This window comes from Hyla sarda, chromosome 2, assembly GCF_029499605.1.
Source record: "Hyla sarda isolate aHylSar1 chromosome 2, aHylSar1.hap1, whole genome shotgun sequence".
NCBI classification, from domain to species: Eukaryota; Metazoa; Chordata; class Amphibia; order Anura; family Hylidae; genus Hyla; species Hyla sarda.
Genome location: NC_079190.1, coordinates 215,372,197 through 215,400,139, shown reverse-complemented (window position 1 = coordinate 215,400,139; position 27,943 = coordinate 215,372,197). Strand labels below are relative to the sequence as shown.

The window sequence follows — 27,943 nt, the reverse complement described above, 5'->3', positions numbered from 1 at the left end:
CACCCAGAGTTACAAAGTTCTCAGCGTTAAGTAAGGGAGGGGGGCACAATCTTAGTATATACCGTTACAAAAGTCACTAAATGAATGAACAGACCCACCGGTTTGGTTATTATAGACTATTTCTATGCATTTTTAGTTGTGTATAGTTTGAGTAAAATTTAAGTCTATTTCTTTTCCTTTTTTTTTTCTTCTTGGCTGTTTACCGTCCAAAAACAAGTGTTTTGCATATTACATATTAGCCTTTGCAGGTGCCCCAAGCATGGTTGAAAAATCTGAAAGTTAAAGAACTATTTTATCTTAAAATTAAGTTTTTGAGGCAAAAATTCACTCTCAAAATGCAAAGTGTGCACAAAGCCTAACATTGTTGTATATAAAAAAAAATTACACTAATTTAGAAAGAAAGACATGGCCACACATCCGCATGTTATACATTGATTTATTGCTTCTCAGCACAGTTTTATTAACTACGTCAGGGAGGCCCCCAGAGCTAAATTTCAAGTGTCATAGCAAAGGGTCTAAATACTTATGTCCATGCAAAATGTTTGTTTTCACTTTTTAAATACATAATATAAATACAAATATTTCAAAAAATATTGGGGATTGGATGCAGAATGATTAGAGAAAACTAGATTTTTTTTAAACATACCAAAATATGAAAAGGGTGAAAGGATCTGCAGACTTTAAAGGGATCGTGCAGGTATTAACTTTTCACTAATGATGCCACTGTGATGCTAAATTCTTAAACGCTTTGTATGGGGGGATTTTTTGTGATTTTACGGTCCCCCAGGCTCAGCATTCTTCTGGTCTCTGGATGACTGCTGTCTCAAACCATTCCCAGGATCCTGTTTCGCTCCAGACAATGGCTGGTCACAGGGGCAGCAGCAGCACCTACAGCTGGACTGCATCAGGGGCTGGTTTGTCAGGAAAGTCAAGAAGAATGTGTTAAAGAACAAGAAGCGCAATCTGAACTATGGCACTACAAGACTGTCCGTATCCTCATTAGGCTCCTACAATAGCCGACTTGTCTAATATGCGGTGCTAAAACCTGTGTAAAGTAGTAGCGATATGGTCCAACCATGCGAAAGAAACACATAACACTCACCATACATATGAGGCGTCTTGCTGTCTTCAGTTGTATATTGTATAAACTTAATTTTCTATAAATACAGTGAACAAGCGGCTGACACCATGGGATCATAAACAGGTGCATGGAAAAATTCAGAGACAACAGGCTATTTCGCGTCACTTCAAGCTTTTTTTCCGGCTTGAAGAAGCATCAAGTGACGCAAAAACAGCCTTTTGTCTCTGTGGATCTTTCCCTGCACCTGTTGATGCTCCCATGGTGGCAGCTAATTGTTCACTGTCTTTATAGAAAATGAAGTTTATACAAGAAACGACTGAAGACAGCAAGATGTCTCATTTGTATGGTGAGTGCTACTTGTTTACTTTGCATGGAAGACAAGATGAAGCCAAGCTCCTTGGTCCAAAGCTTAACATGATCTTGGGAAAGCTTGAGACAACAGTCATCCATACACCGGAGGAATGCTGAACCTGGGGGAATCACAAAAAAGGGGTCGATCCACACAGGTAAGGCAAGTAAAGCAAAACATAAAGCATAACAGAGGTACAATAGTGAAAAGTTATTAAAACCTGGATTACCCCTTTAAAGGGGTATTCTGGTGCTAGACATCTTATCCCCTACCCAAAGGAGCCACACACCCCATCCCATAGACATGAATGGAGGGGGCATGCCATGATGTAATGACCACAGCCTCCCAAACCCAGCGTTCTGAACATAATGATCAGAATGCTGGGTGACTGCATGGAGATCCCTATCCTTTGGATAGGGGATAAGAAGTCTAGCAATGGAGTACCTCTTTAATGCATTGAAAGAACACCTTTTCAGAGAATTTTTGTGTGTGATAAGTATTGCACATCTCTTCAGCTTAGAAGCACAAGTGGAGAATGGAATTCTTTCATGTTTTCCTTAATTTAATCACCTGTCAAATTTGAAGGTGTTCTTGATATTGGAATCTGTTCTGAATTAAAGACATGTCAAGCCGCACTCTCGTAAAGTCCCCATCTCAGGCAGATTTCATCTGTGTTATTGAAATTATCGTAAGAACATTTACTCTACTATTAGCCTAGTCTATTTATACATTAACCATTCTGGTTAATCTGGACTTTTCAATCCTCCCCTGCGCCGTTTTCTGTCAGACAGATACGCCTTGACCATTACATCTGATTATAAATTGTGTGATTGACATTATCCTTCTGATAAACATCTTTGCTTCTGAAGCTTTGGAGCCAGTCCAGTCAGGATAAGGGCTTTGCAAAAGATTATTCTATGTTTTATATCTTCAAGCCATATTTATTCCTCAAATCATTATGAAAATTGAATCTCAGCTTTGTAAATTGATTTTTTAACAAACACCTGGATCCTCTCTTCCTTATTAGAAAGTAATTGAAACAGCTTCTATGTCTATAATTTCTGTTGCAATCAATCATAATGATAGATATTTTTTTTGTACTTTTTATGAAAGTGCTTTAATTATTTAGTAATATCTTGAAGTCATTACGTTTTATTTCGACTGGAAATGTTTTGAGACTTTTCTGTCACATGTCTAAGATAAAGGTAACTTGGAAAGTTATCCCTGCAGCATAAGTATACAAGTCTAGATGGTGAGGGTATGTGATGGGCCTGATCATTATGAAATCTCCGATCAGTTACATGTTGTCAATGATGCTTTCATGTTTATTAGTACTTTATAATTGACACTGATTGGATGGCTTATTACCAGGGAAGGAACCAGAGACGAAAACTTCAAGGGATGGAGTAATTTTTATCGTGCACATCGACGGTGTTACTGTAGGATTGGGTGCAGCAGACCTCATCCATACCAGCCCCCTTTAAAGAGATACTCCACTGGCCAGCGTTCAGAAGTTAATGTTCTGAACGCTGTTTTAGCACTGTGGGGGTCGGCCACACCCCTCATGACGTCATGGGCGTGACATGACATCACGAGGGGCGTGGCCGACCCCCGCAGCGCGAAAACAGCATTCGGAACATTTACTTCTGGACTTTGGCCAGTGGAGTACCTCTTTAAGACATCTAGACATATATAGCTTGGACCACACAAATGCTATTGGCTGCAGAAGCCTACAGTTAGGATTCTTAACATTAAATCACTAAACTCACATGTTAAAAATTGTTAGATGACTTGCTCTTCTGCTAACGCCGACCTTCTATCTACCCTGTTAACTTATGTTAAAAAAGATTATAATTCTTTCCTTGTAGTATTCAGAAAGTAATGTGGGCAGTACAGCTCAGCCTTACATGTGATTGTCCATTTCCCTTTTTTGAAACTGTATACAGCCAGGAGGAGCTACCCCGCATGTGGTGGTCTATGCAGAGAGTACACAGAGATATACTGTACTCACTTTCTGCAGTCAGCATGGAGCAAGTAAACATGCTTGTTTGTAAAATGATGCATAGCCTGCATACAATGCCTTGGGAAATTCTGGACATGCACTCAAAGAATTGGGATTGCTGAAAAACATAACATTCAACAACTATTGCCAAACAGTACTTGAGCAATGTTTTTCTTCAGCAAAACCTTTTCATATAAAATGTAAATTATTGATCTTATTAATTTTAAAGTACTGATTGTTATTGTGGGAATGCTCCTTTAAAGGAATTCTTAAAGGAAATATTTTACCAGGGCTAACCTGTGGGTACCGACAGGTAGTGCAGGTGCCACTGAGGACAACGGTACTTACCTTGTCCCGTTCCGTGCAGGGGATCTCTGGTAATCTCCTCCGTTAGCTCCAGCTCCGGGCACCCGGCTTGGGGCACGGGCAGTGCATGGGGATGTCACTAAGCTCTGCCCATGTCCTAAGCCACTGCTGCTCTCTGCTTGGTCCCGAGTCCTGGGAACAGCAGCAGTGACATCCCTAAGCTCCTCCCATCCCCCAAGCCGGGTGCTTGGAGCTGGAGCTAACAGAGAAGATTACCAGAGATCCCCTGCACAGAACTGGCAAGGTAAGTACTGTTGTCACCAGTTTCACCTGCACTACCTGTTGGTACTGACAGGTTAGTGCAAGTGACTCTAGTGACAGATTTCCTTTAACCTAAAAATCAATTAAAAACGTATCCATACATATCCACATTGTGCAGAGTTTTCTGCATGATCCTGAAACAATCTTACAGGGGTTAATTCCCCGATGATCTCTACTATATTTAGCTGTCAGTATATAGTTTTGCATAATACAACCAAGAAAGTTGCTTAAACATGTGACTGTTGTTAATAGGACTGCATTTGTGCGACATTAGTACTCAACATGACTATTGAATATTTCAGCTATTTCTTATTAGATTTTATATTAGGTATGGGTCCAAAATAAGTGAAGAGTACGGCTGTTTATTAACCCTTTACTGTAGTTTTTTTGTTTATAAACAGTGTAGAATCTTTGTGTGCTAGGACTGAAATGAAAGGGCTCATGTATTAAATTGCAAAAGAAAAATAAACTGCAAACCTTTGGAGGCAGACACTGTAAATTGGAGCCTCGGGGCAAAGAAGATGTCACTTTCTCAAACAAGTGTTTTTCATTATTTAATCTGAAAGTTCTGATGCAAAGACCATATATAATGTATATACGCACAAACACACACCAACATACCCCTAATCCACATTGAGTGTATACATTTTATTGAATATCTGAATTCAACCCGTTTACTAATGTTTGCCGCTTTTTAGTAATATGAAAACACGAAACTGATCTTAAAGCCTTAGGGCTTTCTTGGGCAGCATATGGACCCGTTTTAAAGCTGTTATTTTAAAATATGTACTAACTTAAATGCCAAAATCCACTTTAGTGCTTCCGAATAGCTTGGGTATAGTTGTTTCTGCAGGCAATTATAAAAGAAATATGCTCAAAGAGAATAGGGGAGTTAAGATAGCTAGGAAATCAAATTGTTCCTAGGAATGTACAAAACGTTCTGATTCTTTATGCTAAAATACAGTCGGTGTGCCACAAGCGAGCCCCTTGACTGGCAGGATCCTATATGATTTTAAGCCGTGTATTTTGGCATTCAGAATCTGTATCAGTTTCTTTTTATTACACATAATAAGCAGAACATTAATAGCAAGGGCAAATCAGACACAACTTTTTTTAATAGTACAGAACTGTATTCCATTGTGCATGGACACCATGTTCATCAGTTCTTGTCTTCTCTTGTATTTTGAACTTGGTTATTTGCAATATATTCCTAATGTGCCATATGCACCTTGTTACCCATTACTGTATGGACAATGGTCCCATACCTACTCAAAGAGGAATAATAGCTCATCATCACCTGATAGATGACAAAAGCCCAGAATATTCCAACATGTCTGTCCTGTTCGTATTTATAGAAAATCTATTAAGGTTCTTAAAAGGAATTGCCCTTCATGTACATTTTTTAAGCGAGTGTATCAAAATAGTAAAAGAAAAAAAAAATACTGTTTATAAATTTTCCTCCACTTTAAGCAATAGATATTCAGTTTCAAAGAAAATACAGGACATTCAGAAATTTACAGACCTTCTCACTTTTTTACACTTTTTTATGTTGCTGCTAAAATAAATTAAAGGGATACTCCAGCCTTTAAAAGCCCTGTTCTTGAGATTGCAGGGGGTCCCAGAGGTCGGATCCCCCGCATTCTTCAGAAAGGGACCCCAAATCTCCCTGCTGCATGGAGTGTGGGGTCTTCACACGCTCTATATACATTTTCTATGGGAGCATACCTTATTACAGCGCTCATGTGTCTCCGGCACTTCAATAAAGAATGCATAGAGCACATGCCAACCCCATCCTCCATGCAGTGGGGGAGATTCAGGGCCCCATTCTGAAGGTTTGGACAACTATAGGGCACCTTGATATTGATAGTATTACAGCTTTGAGTTGTAAGGGTAATAAAATACTGTCCCGTTCAGTAGTTCTTTATGTTTATTATAAAGACAGAGGATGCCAACCCTTACTTCGAGCCATAACAGGCAGTACAGTGCAACAGTTGTCACCTAATTTTTCACGCTTACAAATGGCCTGTATATATGTATTAGTTACAATGGCAGACCCCTACTTCCACAACTCTGCTTGTGTTATTGCAAGAATGAATAGTGCTATAGGACCCCAGAGGTTTGGGAGTGCTTTCATGCACAGACTTATGACAGGACTGAGATACAGCACGGTATCCTATGTAAAGCAAAATCCTGTAAAAATGTAAAATGAGGCCAGACTCACTTTAAAGGGGTGCTCCACTGGAAAACATTTTTGTTTAAATCAACTGGTGTCAGAAAGTTGAATAGATTTGTGAATGAGTTCTATTAAAAAATATATTAATCCTTCCAGTACTTATCAGTTGCTGTTATGATCCACAGGAAGTTCTTTTCTTTTTGAATTTCCTTTCTGTCTGCCCACAGTGCTTTCTGCTGATACCTCTGTCCATTTTAGGAACTGTCCAGAGTAGTAGCAAATCCCCATAGAAAACCTCTCCTGCTCTGGACAGTTCCTAAAATGGACAGAGGTGTCAGCAGAGAGCACTGTGGCCGGGCAGAAAAGAGCAAATCCCCATAGAAAACCTCTCCTGCTTTAGACAGATCCTAAAATGGACACAGGGGTCAGCAGAGAGCACTGTGGTCAGACAGAAAGGAAATTCAAAAAGATCATAACAGCTGATAAGTACTGGAAGTATTAAGATTTTTTAATAGAAATAATTTACAAATCTGTTTAACTTTCTGGCACCAGTTGATTTAAAAAAAAGGTTTTCCAGGGAGTACCCCTTTAAGTTTTTGTTTTCTATATGGCATATACTTGGGTATAAAAAAAAAAGACTGTCTCACACATAATACGTTTTATAAATATATATATATATATATATATATATATATATATATATATATATATCTGATGTAAGCTTTATTAAACAGTTAAATCCTGATGGATGGTGTAATTGAAGCTCTGTTAGTGATGCTGTACAGCCACCCTCCATTTGCTGCTCTCACTGGGACAGTAACATATCTGTTTTAATGACAGGTTCTCTTATCAAAAGAAAATCACAATATTTGCAGCGATGCCGGGCTGCTTAGTGCCACCACACAGTGAAAGATGCTTTGCATGATAATTTCCCTGTAAAATAATGAATGGATTTCAATTCTTCCTCCCTGTGATCTAAGCTTTTTTGCATCTGCAGTACATACAAATCCACAAATGTTCTTTTTTCCATAAATGCAGCATGCTGTTTTACCCATTGTCAGAGACTAGGGGAAGCTTAGCAAGTTCATAACCATAATATAGTGGTGAGATGCAATCCAAAATGAATCCTCTTATGTTTGTCCCTCATTAAATCTTTGAGTATAAACTCTTTAAATACAACAGATGGTTATTTGCTGCATTAACATAGCTCATTAATTCCAGTTACTCCCCAGCTACTGGTAGGGAGTGGAGCCGCATTCATGTCAGCCTGCCTTATTCTGGAGCCTGCATTTAAATATCTAGGCTCGAGGTGACCAAACGGAACTGCTATAGCCATGTCTGACATTCTGCAGGGGGCATGTACTGTACATGCATGTTAATAAAAACCTTAAAAGGCTAAAGAGTATTTTAAATGTGGTCACCAATTTTTAAGAGCCTATGCAGTTTAGGTAGTAGAAGATATCCAGAAAATGGAACGGGGGCTTTGCAAACATGCAGTCCCCCAAAAAAAGAAAAGACATTCCACGTAATCACTTCTTGGGTTGGTTTTAGTTTCAAGGAAATCTGGTCTTTTAATATTTTATAGATCAAACCTTAAGGTATTATCCGGGCATGAGGACAACCCATACCAGGGGGTGTTGTTGGTACATACAATACTATTTGCAAAGAAAAGACAACATTTGTCATTCACATCTTGAGAACCGGGACCCAAGTCTTTAGTCGAAATGGAGCAGTGGGTGGCAAATGTGTGAGGCCAATCCATACTTTGCCTTTGGGAGTGCCAGAGATAGCAGAGTACAGCGCTAGGCTATCGCAGATTCTCCCACAGATAATGAATTAAGTGACAGTGTGCATGTGCAATTTGTCACTCCATTCCGAGCTGAGACTCAGATCCCTATTGTTAAGATTGCTGGGGGCCCAGTGGTTGGATTTCCCTTCTGTGGATAAGTGTTTTAATTTTGAATATGCCTATAACATGGCCATTGCAGTTTTGTTAAATGGCCCTTTTAAATTTGCAGATCAGCAGCAGTTCTACCTGCATAACCACTCAGCCATTACTAATGACTTAAGAAGTCATTTAAAGAGTACCTCTTATGATCTTGTAAAATGTTATAATCTTCTCAGTTCACTGCCCCCATCATGATAAACAACCCCCTGCCTTTATTTTTATTATTTGTTAGTTTTCTACTTTGATATTGTTCTGTATTTTCTGCTCAGTCATATTCACAGACTGGGATAGAAAGTTACCCAGCAGGCTTGACATCATCTGAAGCTATACAGGAGAACATCCTCCCTCACTCTGCTACACACAGCCCAGAGCAGTTAAGTGTGTGAGATGAGCTATGATTGGCTAAGGATGCACCCTCCACCCCCCCCCCCCCCCCCCCCGGCCAGCACTATAGACTGCATTTCCTGCTTATGGACGTCTGTCAGGCCAGCAGGAGTCCAAAGACTGTGCAAGAGATTGGGGAAAATTTGCTCTGGACAAGTAGGGAGACACCTAGTGTCAGAAAATGAGTTTCTTCTGAAGAATTTCCTTATCTTAATTCTTCTCAACCATTATTTTTCTGTCCTCTGTACCTGGTGTTGAGAAACATAGACCTAAGAACATATATCCATTCAGTATTGAAAAAGACACCTAACAAAAGTGTCACAGTACAGGGGAATGTAAGAATCCTTGTAATGTATCTAATCATAGAAAAATATATCTTTCTAACTCGGCCTTTATTTATTTTCAAAACATTGCTTAAATCCTTCTTGAGAAAGATGTGCTCATAAAAGTGTCAGGTTCGGGTTGTCCCTTGAAGTCTATAGACAGTGGGGAGTGGGGTTGGCGAAAAGGAACAGGCAAACAGACAGAGACAAGGCTGCAGCTTGTATTGTAATAGCTCACCCCTGTGGATTCACAACTTACACTGGTCAATACTGTACTATAATGTCCTCCATGCTGCTGCAGTTGCTTTTGAGGCTGTTCAAGAGTTAGAGTAGACAAGATCCTGCTCTCCTGTGTGCGAAGTGTATGGAACTCTTGATAACAGTAGTCTACACTCTCTAGCTTAAAGGGGTACTCTGGTGCTTACACATCTTATCCCCTATTCAAAGGATAGGGGATAAGATGCCTGATCGCGGGAGTCCCGCAGCTGGGCACGCCCGCGATCATGCACCCCGTTTGTAATCAGTCCCCGGAGCGTGTTCGCTCTGGGTCTGATTACGCTCGACCGCAGAGCCGGCGGCGTGTGACGTCCCGCCCCCGTGTGACGTCACGCTCCGCCCCTCAATGCAAGCCTACGGGAGGGGGCGTGATAGGTATCACGCCCCCTCCCGTAGGCTTGCATTGAGGGGCAGAATGTGATGTCACACGGGGGCGGGGGCGTGACGTCACACCCCGCCGGCTCTGCGGTACGGCGTAAACAGACCCGGAGCGAACACGCTCCGGGGACTGATTACAAACGGGGTGCCGCGTGCATGATCGCGGGCGTCCCCAGCTGCGGGACTCCCGCGATCAGGCATCTAATCCCCTATCCTTTGGATAGGGGATAAGATGTGTAAGCACTGGAGTACCCCTTTAAGGACAACTGAAAGCTACAGAGGAGAAAACTGATGAAAAATTCAGTATCTACAAGTTATATAATGATAATCATAGTGTTACTAGTCATATTCACACAGGACAGCTTCAAGGAGTAGTCCAGTTTAAAAAAAAACTTATCCTGCGTATAGGGGATTGGTGTCAGATAGCAGGGGGTCTGACCGCTGGCACACCCCCACCCACTTGTCCTCTGCTGTCCTCCTGCTTTGCTCATTTGGACAGCAATTACAAGCAGCCACTGCTCACTTCTCTTAAAGTGGTCCACAGCCACTTTTCAAGCAGTGACCAATGGCTGCTGCTAGCATTATGTTTTTTTGCGTACCCGCAGAGGAACTGCCTAGGACCCCCCACTGTTCTAGAGTGTATTGATTTAAAAAAAATATATATATATATCTACTAAAAAAAAAAAGTCAGCCTGATAAACATCTTCTAGTTTTGATCTTACATTAATAAGGTATTCAATAAGTATTCCAGGAAGTATTTTGATAGAAAGCAGTGGCAGAGTTTTAAGTCATGAGAACCTGCTGTATATTTTTAGAAGAAGTGAAATACACTCCACATGGTTCTTTCATTTTTATTTTTTTTTATTCCTAGTGGTCAGGTTGCTTTTATTGTATAGCTGCAGCATTGAAAGTCATTGTTGTTTTGGTATTGTAGTCTGTGCATCATGGAAATTGTCAGAACCTTGATCCTATTCAGTTATTTTTTCTTAATCTGAGATTATGGATAATAGATTCCATTCCTAGTGATGTTTTATTGAGCCTTTTTTGGAGAGAATTCTGGGTGGAAAGAAATCTTGCTTTTATATGTTGCTCTAATGCATCTAAAGAGCGCTATTTTGTTGTACAACTGGAAAGCAACATTTTTGTCCATTAGCTGAAGAAAACAGTATGACTACTGGAAATGACGTGATCACCTGTCCATTTCTTACACGTTATCTTTCTTTAATAGAACATGCACACTAAATTTTTGGGCCCATTTTGGTATCCTAAAAAAACAGCCATTTGTTTTTTTGAGCCATTTTTGCAGTCTTTTTGTCTTCTCTCTTTTTTGCTGCAAATGCTGTTATGTAAATGCTCTTAACCATCCATTATGTGATTTAAACAGCCATAAAAACAAATTTTTTTTTTTTAAAAGACAGTTTTTTGAGCCATGAACACCCAAGTTTTTTTAGTTGTAAGATTGTGTCCTTAAAGTTTTACTGAATGGGCATTTAATCAAACTTAATATTAAACGGGTACTCTGGTAGACAACACATTTTTTAAAATCAACTGGTGCCACAAAGTTAAACAGATTTGTAAATGAAGTCTATTTAAAAATCTCAATCCTTCCAGTACTTATCACCTGATCTATACTACAGAGGAAATTGCATTTCTTTCTGGAATTCTTTTCAGTCTGACTACAGTGCTCTCTTCTGACACCTCTGTCCATATCAGGAACTGTCTAGAGCAGGAGAGGTTTGCTATGGGGATTTGCTTCTACTCTGAAAAGTTCCTGACATGGACAGAGTCTTCAGCAGAGAGCACTGTGGTCAGACTGAAATCCAGAAAGAAATACAACTTCCTGTGGAGCATACAGCAGCTAAATTCTGGAAGGATTAAGATTTTTTAATAGAAGTAATTTACAAATCGGTTTAACTTTCTGGTACCAGTTGATTCCCCCCCCCCCCCCCCCCCCCCCACTGGAGTACCCCTTTAAATAAATTTAAAAAATTGCCATTTTATATGTCACAAATGCCCCCCAAAAAATGTGTGTAAACACAGCTTTACTATGGCATCTATATGATGCATCCATCTAAAAATTTGATGTGTATATATACCTTGGATATCCAATAAAAGTGCATTGTGAACATGCCCCAACAGCTGTAAATGCAGGTCACTTTCTTATATACAGTTTGCTACTGTTTGTATGCCAAGTTGTAACCCACTACTTCAGCTTCAATTATTATTATATATACTGTATAAGAAGTCTGTATATTAGAGGTTTTAATTTAGCATTGGATTCATAGTCAACAAATGTAAACTCCAGCATCTTATGTGTTTTTCTGACATGTCTGTACCAGAGATCCCCAAATGGGGCTCCAATTCAGATGTGCACGTAGCCTTACGATGTTTATGAGCTGCTTAGATTAGAAAGGACACCATTGTGCCCTCAAAGTACTAATGTAGATACTTGCAAATTCTAGTATGTCTTTATTCAATTGTTACAATTCAGTTACCAGTAAGTGAAGAAAAGAACTTCTACACGATGTTATGCCAATTACCAGGCCTCAGAGGGTGGCACTAGTGTAAGAAAGCAAAAGACACATGTATTGGACTGTCCCTTTAGGCTCTGTACTATTTATTATGTAGCATATACTTTTTTTGCTGTTTTATTCCTTTAATTGACACCTCAGAAATCCATCTTTATTTTTATCCATCTTTCTTTTTAGAGAGTGTTCATTTTACAATTTAGCATACCTGTGGGATGAATGTTAATAACCAGGCTTGAATAAGTAAGCTTTAATGTTTGTGTTGGTACCTGAAATACCTATAATCTTGTGTATGATGTACATTTAGAACAACTTTGGTTTAAGTTGTATTTTCAAACTGGCTTCTCTTATTGCAGGTTCTTGGTTGATGTGTGTATTGACTTAGATATGTTTTTTTCTTCATTAACAGCAATTTTGCCCTATTTAAATGCAAGTATGTCTCCTTTAATTGATTATTTCAACTAGTTTAGTTTAGCCTAGATGTCTTGTGTAAGGTAGCTGTTCCTTTAGTTACTTTCTAGTTTTGTGTTATTTATAGCTATATACACTCACTGGCCACTTTATTAGGTACACCTATTCAATGGCTTGTTAACATAAATAGCTTATCAGCTAATCACATGGCAACCACTTTATGCATTTAGGAATGTAGACAAGGACAACACAACATATTGAACCCTGAAGCAGATTGGCGGCAGCAGCAAAAATCACATCGGGTGCCACTCCTGCCTGCTAACAGAAAGCTAAGGCTCCAATTTGCACAAAATCCCCAAAATTCGGCAATGGAAGAATGTTGCTTGTGCTCATAAGTCACGATTTCAGTTTCCACATTTAGAGCACAAACAACATTTTCTTGACACAATTTGGTCTCCTTAGTACCGATTGAGCATTATTTAAACATGACAGCATACTTGAGTATTGTTGTTCACAACGTCCATCCCTTTATGACCACAGTGTACCCATGTCCTAATTGCTACGCCAGCAGGATAATGCACCATGTCAGAAAGCCCACATCATCTCATACTGGTTTCTTAAACATTTCAAAGAGTTAACTGAACTGCAAGTCGTCCTCAGTCACCAGAACTCACTTTAATACAGCACATTTTGGATGTGGTGGAATGGGAGTATCCCGTCATGGATGTGTAGCAGACCTATCTACAGTAATTGTGTGATTCCATCGTGTCCAAATGGGCCAAAATCTCTGAGGAATGTTTTCACCCCCTATAATAGTAAGTTGTACCTAATAAAGTAGCCATTGAGGGTATATGCCTTCTTACACTGTGTATAGTTTGCATGTATACATTATAGGTTTGTTTCCTAAAGTATATATTATTATAATTATTATGTATTATTTAGGTTTTCGTAACCTTTTCTCAGTGCTGTACAGAGAATGCACTACATACAGTCCATGTCCAAAGTGACGCTTACAAATCTAATTTCCCTTTGTTTTTAGTCATAATGTTTTTGTTTTTATTCATTTAAAAACTGAAAATAATTCTGGTTAGTAAAGAGGTAAAGCACAGAGGACTGGGAATATTAGGCTGCATTCCCACCACGATCTGACCTTCCGATGCACAGATAGGATTTCAGAAGCTCAAATCGCCTGAAATCGTATCTGTGCATGGATAGGTACGGACAGATACGGAGCCATTAACTATTATGGGGCTGCGGCCCCGTCGTAGTCAACTAGTGACTTCGATCTGGTCATTTTCTCGTGGTCTGCAACGATTTTCAGTCCGAGTCAAAAGTCTGATCCCCTGAGAAAATGACCAGATCGTAGTTACTAGCTGACTGATGATCGGGTCCGCAGCCCCATAATAGTTAATGGCTCCGTATCTTTCCATACCTATCCATGCACAGATACGATTTCAGGTGATTTGAGCTTCCGAAATCGTATCTGTGTATCGGAAGTTCAGATCATGGTGTGAATGCAGCCTTACAGTTTGTTTGCTTCTGATTTCAAATTCTTTTCTTGTAACAAAGAATAGAATAGGAAATGAAGCCAGGCTGTTTACGTCCTCGCAGTTCCATTCACCTAGATTAGTGCTCAAGAAATGGCATTCTCTGCAGCTGCCCCTCTGTTTATTCAGGATGTGGAATGTCTCCAGTCATAGCTACTGTTTTTCCTGATTTATTTCATTATTTTTCTTTTCTTTTAGCAATGCAAAATAATGCCATTCACGTACAAACCATACAATGTAGAGAAGTTTGTTCCATATGTATTTTATTTCTTTTATTTTACTACAGTGTGAATGTAAACCATAAATTAAAATGAAATTGTTAATTCAATAAATCTGTTCATGTAGTAATGCGATTTAAATCTGGCAAATTGTATAAGTTTATGACTACAAACTTAGAATTTCTACTGTTCAAGCTTAATTAAATGGAAAATAAAAATATTTATAATTTTATGTAAACCAGTAATGTACGCTAATGGATAGATAAATTATCCATGAAGTGTATGGAGTTCACATAATTAAATAGATCACTTAATACCCTTAAGGGTAGGGTCATACGTTCCATATTTTGCTGCTGCGTATTTACCTTAATGGGTAGCGAAATATGCAGCTGATTTTACTACCCATTGACTTCAATGGGTAGGAAAATATGCAGCAGCACATACGCTGCAAAAAATGGCACGTGTGGCCCTACCCTAAAGCAGTTCTCCAGTTTAAGCAACACACTTTTATCTGATATGAGCAAGAAGCTTTTGTAGCTAAATTTTCTCTCTGTACCAGTGTTAAGAGATTTCTATCCAATAAAATCTGTTTCAGGAAAAATGTATGTCCTAAATTAAATGGGAAATCACTTTAAAAGGGTTTATCGCTTTGGACAATCCATACTTGTTAGGCTCCTTTTACACTATACTGTTGCTCCGTTTTAAAGACCCGTTACAATGTACCGTTTAGAAAACCCATAAAAATCGCTGTTAAAAAATACCATTCAAGTCTATGGGATTTTTTGATTATCCGTTCTCACCCGTTATAGCCCATTATGACTAACGGGCGTTATTTGTAATGGGAGAAAAAACGTCACATGCACTTATTTTTCTCCAGTCTCCGTTAGTCATAACGTGCTGTAACGGGTGAGAACGGATAATCAAAAAAAATCAAGGGTTTTCTAAACAGGACATTGTAACAGGTCTTTTAAACAGAGCAACAGTATAGTGTGAAAGGAGTGAAGGATCCAATGACAGTAAGCAGATCACAACTTGTTCCCCTATTGGAACCACCAGTGGTTAGCTTATAATCTCCAGATGAGTATTCTGTAGTCCACAATATTCATGAGCTGCAGATCCCGCCGCTACCTACCAATGCACAGTACAGGCAAAGGCCATCAATTTTCAACAATAATAAGGAAATAAAGTGCATGAGGGACCAGAATCGATGCCTCTGCTCAAAAAAATAAAGGGAACATTTAAACAACACAATGTCATCACAATCACACTGTCCACTCAGGAAGCAACACTGATTGACAATCAATTTCAAATGCTGTTGTGCAAATGGAACAGACAACAGGTGGAAATTATAGGCAATTAGCAAGACAAGCCCAATAAAGGAGTGGTTCTGCAAGTGGTGACCACAGACAACTTCTTAGTTCCTATGCTTCCTGGCTGATGTTTTGGTCACTTTTGAATGCTTGAGGTGCTTTCACTCCAGTGGTAGCATGAGACTGAGTCTATAACCTACACAAGTGGCTCAGGTAGTGCAGCTCATCCAGGATGGCACATCAATGCAGGCTGTGGCAAGAAGGTGTTGCTGTGTCTGTCAGCGTGCTGTCCAGAGCATGGAGGCGCTACCAGAACACAGGCCAGTACATCAGGAGACGTAAAGGAGGACATAGGAGGGCAACAACCCAGCAGCAGGACCGCTACCTCCGCCTTTGTGCAAGCAAGAGCAGGAGCAGCACTGCCAGAGCCCTGCAAAATGACCTCCAGCAGGCCACAAATGTGCATGTGTCCACTCAAGCGGTCAGAGACAGACTCCATGAGGGTGGTAACTCCTTGAAGGCCTGACGTCCATAGGTGCTTACAGCCCAACACTGTGCAGGACATTTGGCATTTGCCAGAGAACACCAGGATTGGCAAATTCGCCACTGGCACTGAGCACATGTGACAGACGTGACAGAGTCTGATGATGCCGTGGAGAATGTTCTGCTGCCGGCAACATCCTCCAGCATGACCAGTTTGGCAATGGGTCAGTAATGGTGTGGGGTGGCATTTCTTTGGGGGGCCGCACAGCCCTCCATGTGCTTTCCAGAGGTAGCCTGACTGCCATTAGGTACCGAGATGAGATCCTTAGACCTCTTGTGAGACCATATGCTGATGCAGTTGGCCCTGGGTTCCTCCTAAAGCAAGACAATGCTAGACTTCAGGAGACCATCCGCCACCTCATCAGGGGCATGCCCAGGAGTTGTTTGGAGGTCATATGGGCATGTAGAGGCCACACACACTACGGAGCCTCATTTTTACTTGTTTCAAGGACATTACATCAAAATTGAATCAGCCTGTAGTGTGGTATTCTGAGTGTGACTTCATATCCAGACCTCTATGGGTTGATAAATTTGATTCCCATTGATCATTTTTGTGTGATTTTGTTGTCAGCACATTCAACTATGTAAAGACGAAAGTATTTCATACGATTAGTTCATTCATTCAGATCTAGGATGTGTTATCTTAGTGTACCCTTTATTTATTTTGAGCAGTGTATTTATGGGCAGCAAAAACATGGTGACAGATTATCTTTAAAGTGAATGTTCACCATTTAACAGGGTTATTTTACTATTTAGTGATGTATACAGAGTGATTTTAAAAGGATGGTGCAAATTATAGCCTCTGTATTCATACCAGAGGCAACATCCCACAGAGTCCTTTATATAACCCTACACTAAGACATTGTGAAGTGTTTTAGATCTGGCAGTCATAAAGACCATTGTAATATTGGTAAATTATTGTTTTTGGCACCGCTGATCCAACGTTTCAGTAGAGTTTGGACAGAACGTGAGTACTCATCTGCTGTCACCAATGGAAATGACGTGGAACACTTGCAGAGTATATATTACACTTGTATAGATAGTGTTTTTTTTTTTTTGTTAATACTTTTTTATGTTGTCTCAATAACCAAGGCTATCATTTTGCACCATCCATTTTGAATCACCCTGTATTTATAGCAGTCAAAGCTTCATTTTTCTGGTACAAAGCTCCAAATCCTATGCATTGATATACTAGTAAAATATAAAAGAGCTCCGTATCACAATCCAGTGCCTAAAAACATATATTCCAAAATTGGATCTAAAATGTTAACGGCTGCTCAATTTAAAGCAGGGGGGATAGTTGGTAGTTCAATGTTCTAATTCCCTTGGGTATATGTAGTTCCCTTATGAGATCTGTGCCACTTGAACATGTTGTTATAAATCTTTTAAGTTTTACACTGACTCTTCCCAGCATATAATTTAGCCTAAGCTTTTATTTTCATTGCAACTAAATCATATATGTATTTTTTATAGGTTTCCCTACAGCAGCAGCCTATGGACCAGTAGCCGCAGCAGCCGTTGCAGCAGCCAGAGGATCAGGTAGGTGGCTTTGTAAACTCAATGGGGCACACAGTAGCGCTAGATAGAAGCAAGTTGCATGGTTTGTCTATTTTAAGTGCCTGTTGCTGATTATAGTCATTCATTTCCTTTGCAAGTTAAAGGTGAAGTATCAGGTTTGACCCGCAGGTCGTCCCCTCTCAAGTAAGTTACAGTTGCTGTCAAAAGTAGAAATAGCGACATACTAGCTCGTGATAATACTTAGTTGGTTAATTTATAAACAAAAATGTACTTATTTAATATTGGTAATAATAATTGAAATTGCTATAAAAAGCTATATCTTTAACCCACTTGTAGTTGTAGTGCACACGTTTGAGAACAAATCCTTTAACTTGAAATTGAAATAGTGTAAAAAATGTGCCACCAAACGTGAGACCCATGTTGCCTTATATAATGAATATATGAATGACATTCCCGGATATAGTTTGAAAATCTCAATGTGTTTATAAGAACAGAGATACTGTAATTCTGTGACAGCAACCAATTTACTGAAGAAGATATGAGATTTAAAGGGGCTGTCTATTTTATAACCCATTTTTATATACCCGATAATGGAATTCAAAGTTAATAGAGTAGGGTTCCTTGTTCGATATCCTCATCTCTTGTCCTCTTGAGTGGAGAGTGGTTACAAAATCAACTCTTGCTCTGGTGGACCTGTCCTGTTCTACATCACACAAACAGCCCATTGATTTGAATTGGGTACTGCGTAATGCTCAATTTTCCCTGGGGTGGCGCTGCTGGTAGATTGAACACTAACTACTGACTTCTGGGGACACATTGTAATTTGCTGATTTAAGGGACCCTTCTAAGGAGTAGAGATTCTGAAAAGTCAAAAACTCCTTTAACTCCTTCACTCCCAGGACTTTTTTTCCCTTTTTGCCAAAGACAAATAAAACTTTGAATTATAAAATATAAAGCTCTAAATTATACCAAAATACCCATATTTCTGCTTAAAGTAGACACCTTGTACATTGCAAAATCCTAGTCCACAATTAAGCCATGGGCACAATTATTGAATTTTTTAGTTTCTTTCAAAAGTTTTAGAAGTATCAAGCAATACAAATCATTAACATGAAGCAGAGAACCAATTATTGAATTTTGGATGAAAGTGTAGTAGTGTGTAGATCGAGAACAAAAAAAAATTTACATATTTACCAAAACAAAATTCACTAGAATCTCCCAAATCCAGATGATGGTAAACAAATGGGAACTATTAGACATGCTGCTCATATTATTATAGAAAAAAAATCTAAGGGCAGAGCATGGGTTAAAGACAGTATATTGCAACATAGATAAGATATACACATATCTGTGAATGTTATTAGTAGCTTTTGTAAATAAGCCAACATGTATTAGCGTTGTGGTGGTCATTTTAAGCACTGTCTGGCCATATAATGTGCATTTTATACAAATTTTCCTTGAACAGGTTTTTGGTGAATGTCAGAAGATGGATTTCATTTCTCATAAGAGCCATCTTCCATTAGATTCTGTTAAAAATAATAATAATAATAATAATAAATAAATCAATAAAAATTCATCATGGAAAATGTCACTAAAGAGCATAGGCTACTTTTTCATGCTTAGTTTTAGTGAACATCAGGTCACATGACAGGCCGGTCAGCTGTCAGCATATAGCGGAGACTGTTCATTTTTTATATTCAAATAAGATAAATAGGTTATAAATCTATAATTAAAGGTAAACTAACAGCAGTGTCACCAACACTAACTGAAATATACAGGTAAATAGAATACCATATATACTCGAGTATAAGCTGAGTTTTTCAGCACGATTTTTTGTGCTGAAAACGCCCCCCCCCCCCCCCCCCTCGGCTTATACTCGAGTGAACTAAAAAAAAAAAAAAAAATACCAGTGGAGGGGTGGTCCGGACTGTCCATCTTCGGCCATCTATGCTGCAGGGACCGTCCGATGGGGAGGGTTAGTCGTTCTGAGCTGTCCATATCACTGGGAGGCCCTCTTCTCCGCTCCGGGTCGGCCCCGAACTAGTGACGGCGCCGGGCCGTCTGCTGCGCATGGACGTCCCTGCGCGTCGTCATCATCACAATGTCACTAGTCCATGGCCGGGCCGGAGTGGAGAAGAGGGCTTCCCGGGGAAGATGGACAGCCCGGAACGACTAACCCTTTACACCGGACAGTCCCTGCAGCATAGATGGCCGAAGATGGACGTCCCGGTGAGTAGAAAACAAAAGGGGGGTCTGGATGATGTCGAAGGGATTGATAGGCTGTGATGATGAAGGGGGGATGATGACGAGGGTGATCATCACCCTCATCATCATCACCCTGTCATTATGACGGGGTGATAATGACGGGGTAATGATGACTAGGGGGATGATGACGGGAGGTGTTAATGACGGGGGTCTGGATGATGACGGAGTGGGGATGATGACATGGGGGGATGATGAATTTCCCACCCTAGGCTTATAGTCGAGTCAATTACTTTTCCTAGGTTTTTGGGGTGAAATTAGGGGCCTCGGCTTATATTCGGAACGGCTAAAACTCGAGTATATACGGTACTGGGTGAAATAGGGTGCATCCATCCTGGAGATATTCATCTTGTTGCCAATATGGTTTTTATTTCTTAAAGGGGTATTCCGGGCATTTTTTTTATTTGACTTTGCTACAGGGGCTGTAAAGTTAGTGTAGTTCATAATATAGTGTCTTTCCCTGTGTGTGACGGTTTTCTCATAATTCTTATGTGATTTTCACCGCAATATTTATTTTTAACAGCATACAAAATAACTGTTGTCTCGGAATTTTTCCCAGCTTGCAATGTGGTCGAGACCTGACTCACTAGTCAGCTGATGACAGGGAGCCTGTCTGCTTCAATGGGTGGAGGGATCAATCTGCAACAAATGCAACTGCTGTAGGCATCCTGATTGCAGACCACAGGTCTGCAGCTCATTTAGTTTCAATGGGCGGGGTAGCTGATGTGTGGGAAGGAGGAAAATGGAATCATGGGATTTGTAGGCAAACAAGAAAACAGAAAAACAGGAAATGCAAGTTCACGGAAAGCTAGCCACAGTATTATGGTAATCTCACAGCATAGCCATTTAGCCCAAGACAAGCGCAGATCCTTCCTAAGCATGTCCATTACTGTCTGCCGGGTACGTACTAAAATCACCTTATGCTGGATAACCCCTTTAACTGCACTGGAGGCGGGCTGCTGCTGTGTCTACCAAAAACCTTTCTCCTGCCCACTCTGGTCGATAACCACGTCCCCTTCAGTTGATAATTCTGCCCCTTTACAGGCATACTGAGGAATAGGGGATGAATATTTATGAATGGGGTGGGGTTATTGTCTGGAGTGGGCAGGAGAAAGCATTTCACTTGCAGCAAAAGCCTCCTCCAGTGCAGTTAAGAAGTAAAAACTATTTTAGTAACAAGATGTATACCTCCTGAACATCTGTGCCGATTTTTATCCTGTAAGGACTGTTAGAATCAGCATCACCCGCACTATCTACCTGTATATCTTCTTAGTGCAGGTGAACCTGCTGTCAGTCTCCCTCTAAGGAGATTATAAGGAACACAAATTAAAACTCTGTTAACATCTACTTTGTGGTTTACTTTTTAAACAGAATCCCACGGTGTGGAGCTGGATCCATCACACAGCAAACACCTGGGGATCTTGGGGTCCAACATGTTCTACTAAAGTTTCCTTCGTTTTAACAAAATATAGCTGCAGGGAGTGCTGTTTTTTTTGTAACTGAGGCTCTTAAAGAACCTTTGATGCAAAGTGAACAGGGGCTAAACTACAAAGATTTAATTGTAAGTCTGAAGAATATCACAAATATTTTTTAGAAAAATCATAGCACAATGGCATGTTCATGACAGATATTCTTTAAATGAGAACTCCAGTAAACTCTATGCTTATGTGACCTTGGTGTATATATATTCATTTTATAACCAATGCTGCTTCACATATATTATAACCTATAAACTGCCCCCAAAACATTCAACTTTTTAGGTAGAAACATAGATAGAAGAGTCTAGTGTTTTTTCTATAATAGTCCACTACCTTCTTTAAGATAAGTGGAAGCAGAGGTGTCCAGCTTCTGCACTGTAGACGCATGTATTTCATTTGGGATCCTTTATTCTCAAAATCACAACCACTAGGCATGTTCTCACAAATGGATGGATCTAAATCAACACTGTCAGGACTAAACTGGTTTAAGAAAAGCTAGACAGATAGACATATATCATCTCATGCAGCCACTCAGCAAATACCATCTAAAAGAGACCAGCTAAGGTTCTCATATCTCACAAATTTTTTTCTGTTGACATGCCTGTATTCACTTGAAATAACTTCTTCACCCACGGAAATAAAAATGGTGGAGCACCTTTCATATCCTTTAGGAAATGTGTGACTACACTGACAACTGGGTGTAAGTTTTGATGTTGTCATCAGATACATTTTGGCTTAGAGACTCAAAGACTGCATTTGGCACTGCACACACAACTCCTCCACTGCCTGCTGTTTCCTCCCATTCACTGCTGTCACCCGGCAGTAAGTCTTAGATCTCCCTGGGGTGCTCAATCCAGAGCCATAAATCCAAAATCCAAAAAAATAGAAAGAACTATGGATGCCGCTGGCCAAGCTCTTGAAGAAGTAACAATTAATTTTTTATGATGGGATGTGAACAATCATAACAACAGGAGAGTACAGGACGCGGTTAGTAGTACCGTGATTACAGCCGATCAGACCACTCTCTAAAGAAGTACGCTTGTCGTATGAAGCAGCTGAAACCATGGTACTACTAACAGAGGCCTATACTTTCCCGCTGTTATGATTGTACACATTGCACCATAATAAACAAATAGTTCCTGCTTCAAGACCTTGGTGATTGCTATCCACATTTCTTCCTATTGTCTTAAATGTTTGCTAAACCCACCCTTTTTGGCTAAACCAGCTAGCCGTCTAATGTGTATGGAGACTTCCCGATTCTCCTTCAGTAGTAGATGTTTGAGGAGATAAAGATCAAGCAGTTGGATTTCTGCTTCCAATCCTTTAGTTTTCAGTGAAATGAACCACCACTAGAAACTTAAGCAACAGTTCCCCATATTGCAAAACATGTGCATGATCTGCCGAGCCCAGCGGGCCTGTGTGTTGGGGGGGGGGGGGGGGGGGGGTCAGAAACTGTCTGCCCAAACAGGATTTGGCCAACAGCTGTTTACATTGCCAGCTGTAGCATTTTCTCCTCTGCAATGGGGCGGTATGTAGTGTTGACAGTCTCAGGCTTTGCAGGAAACACCTTTTTGATAAAAGAAATTGTAACTCCAATTGTCAATGTAGTTTTGGTTTTCCAAGAACTATAATCGAGAAAAGGAGTAATCGAGAAAAAATTCTTAAGCAGTATTATTGCATAAACATCTCAGGAAAGCTGACAGGTCGTATACATACATTATATATATATATATATATATATATATATATATATATGTATGTGTGTGTGTGTGTGTGTATATATGTGTATATATATATATATTTATATATATATATATATATATATATATATATATATATATATATATACACATTTTGAGTGCTCAGAGGATATAGAAATAGAGTGGACACTGAAGAAATAAACATATATATATATATATATATATATATTTATGTGTGTGTATACAAACTGGAGTTCTCCTTTAATGACATCAGTCATTCCTTGCTATTGCAGGCGATCAGCAATGCCTGCTTACCTTGTACAACCTTTCTGATAATGAAGGCATCAATACATATTTTGACTTTGAAACTTTGCCAGTTTTTAAGCAGCTTGCTCGATAATAAAGACAAACGTGTCTCCTCTTTGCGTCTTCCACATCCTTCCTCCCTGCCCCTTCCACTTGTTCTTTGGCAAATGCAATTATTGTGTTTGCATGCGATCTGTTTGCTATCTTCTTCTAAACCATTGTAATTTCACTAAAGGAGTACATGATATCTTAAAGATAGGAGTGCATTCTATCTGTCTACATAAACCACAGTATATCTTGCTTTCTATGAATTGTCTTTCTTTTGGCCCATTAAGTATTTCCATCAAGTTTCTTATTTAGTGTCAAATAAGACATCTGTACCTTTTCTTTCCATAATAAGCTGCATATTAAGCTACTACTTCTGCTTATTCTACTGAATGCTGAAAGCGGTTCATACAATGAAAGAATAGAGTACGTTTCAGCTAATTGTAATGATAATGCATCTTATTAACTAATAAAAGCATTACCCCAGCAAGGCATCATTAGAAAATGGACTAATGCTGTGCAATAAATAATTTGTACATTATTGTCAATCACAAAGAGGCGTCACATTTTACACAGATTTTAAGAACTTCAAAGGATTTTCATAGAATAGAAAAAACATTGATGCTTTCTTAAAAACAGCACCACCCTTGTCAACAGGTGGTGTGTGGAACGCAGCTCATCCTCGTCCAGTTTAATGGAGTTTGGAACTGTTCAGTTCAACATATTTTTCCACTGTTTCCAAGTTAAAGGGGTACTGCAGCGAAAACTAACTTTTCCCAGTAGTCGGACCCCCGCAATTTGTTACTTAGCGTCTGTCTTGTGCATAGGAGATAAGTTACTTTTCGCTGCAGTACCATTTAAACATCCATGTTTTTCTAATCCCAAAAAACCCTTTCAAGCCTGAACTGGTATCTTTTCATAGAGTTAATCTAATTTAAATCTAGGGAGCCATTAACCTACATGACTGAACGTTAATGGTAGAGGTTTTTAAAGTCAGCAGACAACTGCAGTTATGTGCATGGAATTTTCCAGAATTTGTTGCCACGTGAATGCCATGAGTCAACCTGCTATTGCCTGCTGATGGCTAGTGTTAAAACTCCTGACAGCTTTGTCTTGAACCTAGTACAATGAGGTGATAGTGACACCATGATAAAAAGACAAAGTAGTGTGAGTGCCAATAGTTCTGACAAGAGGGCGCTCCCTGTAACACGTTTCTTAAAATAAATTGTTTGTCATTTAATTTGCTTTTTCTCTCCAGTGTGTTCTTTCCGAATGTAATGTATTCTGTCCAGTGTGAAACTGTGCTAGTTTTTAAAGGATAATTCCAGCAATTTAGTACACTTTAATCAAAACCCCTCATCTATACAACTTTAAAATTCCATGAGAATTCCATCCTACCACTGCTGACCAACAATCTCCTGCCTCCGCAGCAGTCTACAATCACACTATCCAGTACCGAACGGTGTACCATTCCCAGCATCCCCTGACAGAGGGAGGTGATCAAGCCATACTGGGAGTTGCAGGTTTGCAACAGCTAGAGAGCCACAGGTTTGGTGACTTACCAGGCTAGAACAGATTCAAAAAATGTTTGTGTCAAATTATTTGATGGTTATCATCCATTTCTAACAAAATGGGTCTAGGTGGGTGAACTTTTCTAAACTATTTGAACACCTGGTATGGACCCTATATAATTCTGCCAGATGAGGAGAGGTTGAGGATTAAAGTGAACTGGAAAAATTCTTTAATAAGAAAAAGAAAAAAATATGTTGACACAAAACAGAAATCGTTCCATGCAAACTGGCACTGCTTGAGGGCTGCAAAGAATTTTAGTTGTATGTACTGTAGACACATGTTGTGTTACCAGTGACTAACCATGACTATGTATTTTCATTTAACTACAGTTTTGCATTGTTTTGGTTTTTTTTTACCATTTTTACTTTTCCTGCTCTGTTCTCTGTCATGTCGCAGAAATGTACACCTAAAATGCCTATATTGCCTTTGTGTTTCAGTTTGTGAAGAATCTATCTTTATTATATTTTCATTTATTTGCTATTTTTCTAAACACTTTTTTTTAAAGTTCCTAAGTAGATTTATGCATAAACTTAACGCCAGCCCTTGGGGCTTAGCAAGTAGAAAGAGCAGTGGGGTATCCACGACACGGATCTTGAAAGTCTTGTCCAAATATGGTCCACCTCTGGTTTGTAAATTTTTAAAGTAATAATAAATGAAATGTGAGGTTTCTCCTCCGCACAACCATTTAAGTATTTAAGGAATTCAAGTCTTAACTGTAGGAATGCATTACAATTATTCCATATAGAAAGCTTGAAGAGTTCACGCAGTGGTGCCAATTGACTTTGTGTGCCAGGAAGCCCATGTGCTGCACTTTCTACTTGTTGGCCTTATTAGCCAGTAACAATAAACTTCGAAGCTGGATGGTGAGCGTGAGCAATTACGTTTCTGTTGTTTCTCTCTTGCTTGGTTGAGGCTGCTGTGAGAGAGGCTGTGAGAGTTGAGGCTTGCTTCCAGCCTCTCTTACACTCGGACCTGCACACCTCCTCTCAAAAACTCTTCTGAACACTCTCAGCAGGAAGGTTCGTGCACACCTATTTAACCCTCTCTCCGTGTCCAGCTTCCTGTTAGTACCAGTTGAATGCATGCTTTGCTTGTGCAAACAAACCAACTCGAGGCAGTCTCTGAAAACACATTTTTTTTGTTTTGTTCATTCACTTTTGTTTGTGTAGTTGACTTGCCTTAATAGTATGAGTAGTACAAGAGCATTAGAAGTGGCACTGTGCCCCATTTCTGTATAGCATACCACTCCCTTGCTTGCTAGATTGGATGTGTCTTGTACTGCACTCAGTGCATGCACTGTCGTGTAGTGAATGTTCTTCAATAGCAGTTCAAGCGGGAAACACATTGGATAGTACTGGGCAACAATTTAATACAATATTGTTCCAAATAAATATTGAACCACAGTATGCTAGTCCGACGTGTAAGTGCGTTTGTCACTGACTTAACAGGATAAATGAGAATAATTACAACGTATTTATCGAGTTGCCAATATTGACAATTACCGCACTCCATACATTGACTGAACACCTGAGCACTTGTAACTTTTCAGGGTTGACAAAGCTTAATGTGACAACCAGTTATCTGGTCTCTATTCACAACACCATAAATCCTACATCGTTATGTTGAAACTGAAAATAACACAGACAGAAGAAAATCTGGCAGTCCTTTTCCATGATTACATACATTTAGCACAGTGTTAACCTTGTTGGGATTGGTGCTATGCGCAGAAAACATCTATGTTTTATAGAAGAACAATCAGTTGTAAGCACATCCATCTATCAATGGTAAAACATACAAGCCTCAACACTACACAACAGCCTTACAAGAACGATCATTTGTCTTAACTAATGAACGCAGTGCCCTACCACATAGTGAGCCCGTTACAGCAGTAGGTGATAGAGATGAGTATCGGCACGAAAAAAAAACATTTTCTATATGCATATTGAGATTAAAAATAGAAGCTGACAATTCTGGGCTATCTGACACAATCTGTACATTAATCTGCATTACTGTTACACCCAATAACAATGGCCCTAAATGTGGTTTGAGGCTGTAAAAGTGTACTTATCACCATTGCTTGTTAAACAGACATATTATAAAGCACTGTAAAGCTGTGTTTCCACCTGGAAGATTATTATTATTATTTTTTTTTTAAACTGCTCTGCTGTTTTTGAGCTAAAGACAGAAGTCCATTACATAGTTTATCCTATATGAAGATAACAAAAGAAAGCAGAAGTTCAGAGAAAATACTATATCTGCCCTTATACTATTTAAATCTTGTTCACGCAGTATTAGTTCTTTTTAAAGGGTTGTCCAATGATTAAATGTATTTCCAACTGTCTGATAAATGAACATATATTAGTAAATTAAGGTATCATACTGTGTTTGTGCGGTCTTTGATGCTTTCCTTATGCTTTTGATGCTGTCTGCTCATGCTTCAGGCCAATGTCCTGTCTGCTGTACATCCTGGAATGGACTTCCTGTTCCTGTGATCAGGACTCTCTACCTTCAGCCAGCTCTGTCTACCTCCCACTGCTCTTTCTTGACTATAACTCCTCCCACATAGTCTGTTACAGAGTGGACATTAGACAGTGTGTTTGGCTGAAAACAACGGGGAAGTTTGCATCTAAAGCAGAAGGATCATAAAAAGGCAGTAACATAACCTTATTTACCAATATACAGTATGGCCATTCATCAGACAGTTAATATAGATTTGATTGCTGGACAACCCCTTTTAGTAGAGAACAGGCTTGTATTTGTACTTTAATAGGAAACTGACAGGCCATTTACCAGCACTGAACCAATACACTGGATTATAACATAGATGAGCAGAGCAAAATGATGTATTACTTACTAAAAATGTTCCAGGCGTTTTCAAGATATGGCCCCCTGGAATGCTAGCTAGGTTTAGTGCGCAATAGAGGCAGGAGCTGGCTTGCCAAGCTTTTCTGCCTCTGTCTTGTG

The 27,943-nt window shown here is 39.5% G+C and overlaps 1 protein-coding gene across 13 annotated transcripts in view; it reads left to right on the top strand.

The window, feature by feature from the left end:
• MSI2 (musashi RNA binding protein 2) overlaps positions 1-27,943 on the top strand; it is a 710,736-nt gene that overhangs the window by 612,602 nt on the left and 70,191 nt on the right. For 6 of the 13 annotated variants that reach the window (XM_056556335.1, XM_056556336.1, XM_056556333.1 and 3 more), the window contains exons 11-12: positions 12,479-12,502; positions 17,572-17,637. In XM_056556335.1, the coding sequence (XP_056412310.1) occupies positions 12,479-12,502; positions 17,572-17,637 (90 nt within the window). Of the gene's footprint in view, positions 1-12,478; positions 12,503-17,571; positions 17,638-17,753; positions 17,800-27,943 lie in introns of all 13 variants that reach the window. The other 7 variants (XM_056556337.1, XM_056556342.1, XM_056556332.1 and 4 more) reach the window with 3 other exon arrangements.